Raw genomic sequence first — 4,557 nt, 5'->3', positions numbered from 1 at the left:
TGATGGGAGTGGGTGGGAGAGGCCAAACCGCAGAAAACTCTGGAGAGAGAATGAGAGGGGATGAGGGAAGTGGGGGTGGTGGACAAAGCCCTTGAGAATAACAAAACCTTGCAGATTTCGTAACATGTCGGTGACACCAGGAACCCTCTCTGGCTAATCAGTCACTTAGTCGATCAACAACTAGGGGGCACCTGTCAGTCCTGGGAGACCCTGGAGCACTGGGAAGTGGATGGTGTCACTGAAGTCTGACAGAGCAGAGTCCTGGTCCCCAGTCTACCTCCTCAGCTGGCTGGGTGTCCTGGGGCAGCTGCAAGCTCTCCAAGCCCCAGCTGCCTTAAGTGTTGAAGTGTGGGTGACAGAACCTGTAGCTTTAGAAGTGGAGGCTGTGGGCAGGCGTGGGCAGGAGCTTGGAGGGATGGGAGAGGGCCCTGAGCGGTGGCAGAGGGATGGGATCCTCCCTGCCGGAGCATCCCCTTCCTGCCAGAGCACCCCCTTCCTGCAGTGAGGCCCCCTCGGGGTCGTGGGTGTGGGCTGTGTGGATGCCAGCAGAGCCCCAAGGGTTCCAGGCTGGGTGGGATGGATCTTCACCCCATGAACAAAAGGGCTTCGGCTTGGACTCCAGAGACCATCTGGTCTAACCTCTATTGTTCAGGGAGTCCAGACTAGTCCTCCCAACCCCCTAAGTACTCTGCTGGGCCAATTTCCCATGGAGTGGAACATTGGAGGAGGGAAGAGCATTCTGGGCAAAAGTGGGAGCAAATGGCCTCTGAACTCATGAGGAGAGAGTAATTGTGTCTAGGGGGTGAGTTCCTGCACACCCCTCACTCACACCACCTGCAGCCTGTCCTCAAGCGGATCTCCCTAGTCACCACCACCCAAGTCCCCACATTCCTCGGGACCCAACTGTAAGAAGCCTCCCATCCCCAGTGCTACAATGTGGGGCTGCCTGTGCCTTTCTGGGCCCTGGGGGTCTGACTGCTCCCCCATCAGACAGGACCCTGGTACCCGGAAGACAGTGATTGGAACCTGGAGAGACAGACAGATGAAGCCTGGTTGGGGGTGGGGGGTGTTCTTTGGAGGGAAGTACACTTCCAACTGGGCATCAGAAAAAGCTTCTCAGAGCAGTGGACTCAGTTAGGCCTTGAAAATGGGGTTTCCACAGGTGAGGGAGGGGCATTCCTGGAGGAAAGAAGAGCAGGATCCTGAGCTCAGGAGCCTGGGTGGGTCACCATGGGGACCTGGAGGACTGTGAGAGTTGCAGAGGTTCCATGGGGAGGCCTCAGGGCTGGGTCCTGGCTTTCTGAAAGGGGGTGCCCTCCACTGATCCAGAAACCCCATGGGGAGCAGACTCGTAGACACTGGCAGGAACCACTGGGTATGCTGTTTGCCCAGGGTTCTTGGCTTTGGGGTCAGCACATTGTTGATAGGGAGGGGGTCATGGTCTCTGTGCCGGGAAATGCTCAGGCTGAAGGCCAAGAGGGTGGACCCCAGTAGCCTCAAAAGCCCTTTCTCAACTGGGTCCCACATGTGCTGCTCTGTTGGCCATTCCTAGAGGGCTCAGCCTTTGAGCCCCTTTGATCCCCTCTCTGAGCCCTGAGGGCAGCTCAGCAGGTCTAGCTTTATCCCTGATGAGCACCAGGGGAAGCTGAAGCTCAGGGTGCCAGGTGGGGGGGTGGGATGCATGCTGGGAGTCCCATTGCCTATAAATGTAAAATGAAAAGGAGGTGGATACAGCCTAGGGTGCCAATTCCAGGATCACCAGAAGTGACCTCACCCCTTCCATGAAGCCACTGGATCCCAGGGATGTAGGACAGTCCTTTAGAAGGGCTCTGGGCAGGGTAAGGGGCAAGGAGGAATCAGCAGGAGTTCCCCTGGCCTGGGTATCTGGACCTCACTGTGTTGACAACCCCGACAGGTGTCATATGCCACTCTGGACCCCTGCCTCTCTCTCTGGGTCAGGGACATCCTGACGGGGCAGGAGGGCACAGGGGCACACAGGGCTCCGGGCAGGGGACCAACGAACACTGTCTTCTAACCACCTCCTCTGTCCTGTGCTTTCTCCTGGCCGCAGGTGAGTGAGAGGATGCTGGCGGGGGGCGCGAGGAGCATGCCCAGCCCCCTCCTGGCCTGCTGGCAGCCCATCCTCCTGCTGGTGCTGGGCTCGGTGCTGTCAGGCTCGGCCACGGGCTGCCCGCCCCGCTGCGAGTGCTCCGCCCAGGACCGCGCGGTGCTCTGCCACCGGAAGCGCTTCGTGGCGGTGCCGGAAGGCATCCCCACCGAGACCCGCCTGCTGGACCTGGGCAAGAACCGCATCAAAACGCTCAACCAGGACGAGTTCGCCAGCTTCCCGCACTTGGAGGAGCTGGAGCTCAATGAAAACATCGTGAGCGCCGTGGAGCCCGGCGCCTTCAACAACCTCTTCAACCTCCGGACGCTGGGGCTCCGCAGCAACCGCCTGAAGCTCATCCCCCTGGGTGTATTCACTGGCCTCAGTAACCTGACCAAGCTGGACATCAGCGAGAACAAGATCGTCATCCTGCTGGACTACATGTTCCAGGACCTGTACAACCTCAAGTCACTGGAGGTTGGCGACAACGACCTCGTCTACATCTCCCACCGAGCCTTCAGTGGCCTCAATAGCCTGGAGCAGCTGACGCTGGAGAAATGCAATCTGACCTCCATCCCCACCGAGGCGCTGTCCCACCTGCACGGTCTCATCGTCCTGCGGCTGCGGCACCTCAACATCAATGCCATCCGGGACTATTCCTTCAAGAGGCTGTACCGCCTCAAGGTGTTGGAGATCTCGCACTGGCCCTACCTGGACACCATGACTCCCAACTGTCTCTACGGCCTCAACCTGACGTCCCTGTCCATCACACACTGCAACCTGACCGCTGTGCCCTACCTGGCCGTGCGCCACCTGGTCTATCTCCGCTTCCTCAACCTCTCCTACAACCCCATCAGCACCATCGAGGGCTCCATGTTGCATGAGCTGCTCAGGCTGCAGGAGATCCAGCTGGTGGGCGGGCAGCTGGCCATGGTGGAGCCCTATGCCTTCCGCGGCCTCAACTACCTGCGCGTGCTCAACGTCTCCGGAAACCAGCTGACCACGCTGGAGGAGTCGGCTTTCCACTCGGTGGGCAACCTGGAGACCCTCATCCTGGACTCCAACCCGCTGGCCTGCGACTGCCGGCTCCTGTGGGTGTTCCGGCGCCGCTGGCGGCTCAACTTCAACCGGCAGCAGCCCACGTGTGCCACGCCCGAGTTCGTCCAGGGCAAGGAGTTCAAGGACTTCCCCGACGTGCTCCTGCCCAATTACTTCACCTGCCGCCGCGCCCGCATCCGGGACCGCAAGGCCCAGCAGGTGTTCGTGGACGAGGGCCACACGGTGCAGTTCGTGTGCCGGGCGGATGGGGACCCGCCGCCCGCCATCCTCTGGCTCTCGCCGCGCAAGCACCTGGTCTCGGCCAAGAGCAACGGGCGGCTCACGGTCTTCCCCGACGGCACGCTGGAGGTGCGCTACGCCCAGGTACAGGACAACGGCACGTACCTGTGCATCGCGGCCAACGCGGGCGGCAACGACTCCATGCCTGCCCACCTGCATGTGCGCAGCTACTCGCCGGATTGGCCCCATCAGCCCAACAAGACCTTCGCCTTCATCTCCAACCAGCCGGGCGAGGGAGAGGCCAACAGCACCCGCGCCACCGTGCCTTTCCCCTTCGACATCAAGACCCTCATCATCGCCACCACCATGGGCTTCATCTCCTTCCTGGGCGTCGTCCTCTTCTGTCTGGTGCTGCTGTTTCTCTGGAGCCGGGGCAAGGGCAACACAAAGCACAACATCGAGATTGAGTATGTGCCCCGCAAGTCGGACGCAGGCATCAGCTCCGCTGACGCGCCTCGCAAGTTCAACATGAAGATGATCTGAGGATGGGGCGGGGGGCAGGGACCCCAGGGCGCGCTGGGCAGGGGGAGGGCCTGGCCGCCCTCCGCGGGCTCCCCAGTCCTTTCCCACCTCCTCCTGACCCCTCTGCACACACACTTTTTCTCCCTCCCACCCCGTCCCCTGCTGCCCCCGCCGGCCCTCACCGCCTGCCCTCTTCCTACCAGGACCTCAGAAGTCCAGGCCTGGGGACCCCACCTACACAGGGGCACTCGTTGACAGACTGGAGTCAGAAGCTGACGAACCAACATGCGGCACAGTCAATAGTTCAATAAAAAAAGTTACGAACTTCCTCTGTAACTTGGGTTTCAATAATTATGGATTTTTATGAAAACTTGAAATAATAAAAAGAGAAAAAAAAAAAGCTATTTCCTATAGCTAGTCGGAATGCAAACTTTTGACGTCCTGATTGCTCCAGGGCCCTCTTCCAACTCAGTTTCTTGTTTTTTCTCTTCCTCCTCCTCCTCTTCCTCCTTTCTCTTCTCTTCCCCTGTGGGGAGGGATCACTCAGGAAAACAGGGAAGGAGGTTCCAGCCCCACCCGCCTGCCTGCCCACCCTGCCAGGGTGGTCACCAGGAGCAGGTTGGGTGGTGGATCTGGGCCCAGCTCTGGGC

General features: G+C 60.1%; 1 protein-coding gene across 3 annotated transcripts in view; it reads left to right on the top strand.

Annotated features, from left to right (window-relative positions):
• The window catches only part of LINGO1 (leucine rich repeat and Ig domain containing 1), a 69,661-nt gene extending 65,355 nt beyond the window's left edge, over positions 1–4,306 (top strand). For all 3 annotated transcript variants that reach the window (XM_010843313.1, XM_010843311.1, XM_010843312.1), the window contains exon 2: positions 2,072–4,306. In XM_010843313.1, the coding sequence (XP_010841615.1) occupies positions 2,084–3,928 (1,845 nt within the window). In that variant the 5' untranslated portion in view covers positions 2,072–2,083 and the 3' untranslated portion in view covers positions 3,929–4,306. The remainder of the gene's footprint in view (positions 1–2,071) is intronic.
• The last annotated feature ends 251 nt before the right edge of the window (positions 4,307–4,557 follow it).

The sequence above is a fragment of the Bison bison genome, unplaced genomic scaffold (genome assembly GCF_000754665.1).
Source record: "Bison bison bison isolate TAMUID 2011002044 unplaced genomic scaffold, Bison_UMD1.0 scf7180017864181, whole genome shotgun sequence".
Taxonomy (NCBI): Eukaryota; Metazoa; Chordata; class Mammalia; order Artiodactyla; family Bovidae; genus Bison; species Bison bison.
This window is presented reverse-complemented; position numbering and strand designations above follow the sequence as displayed.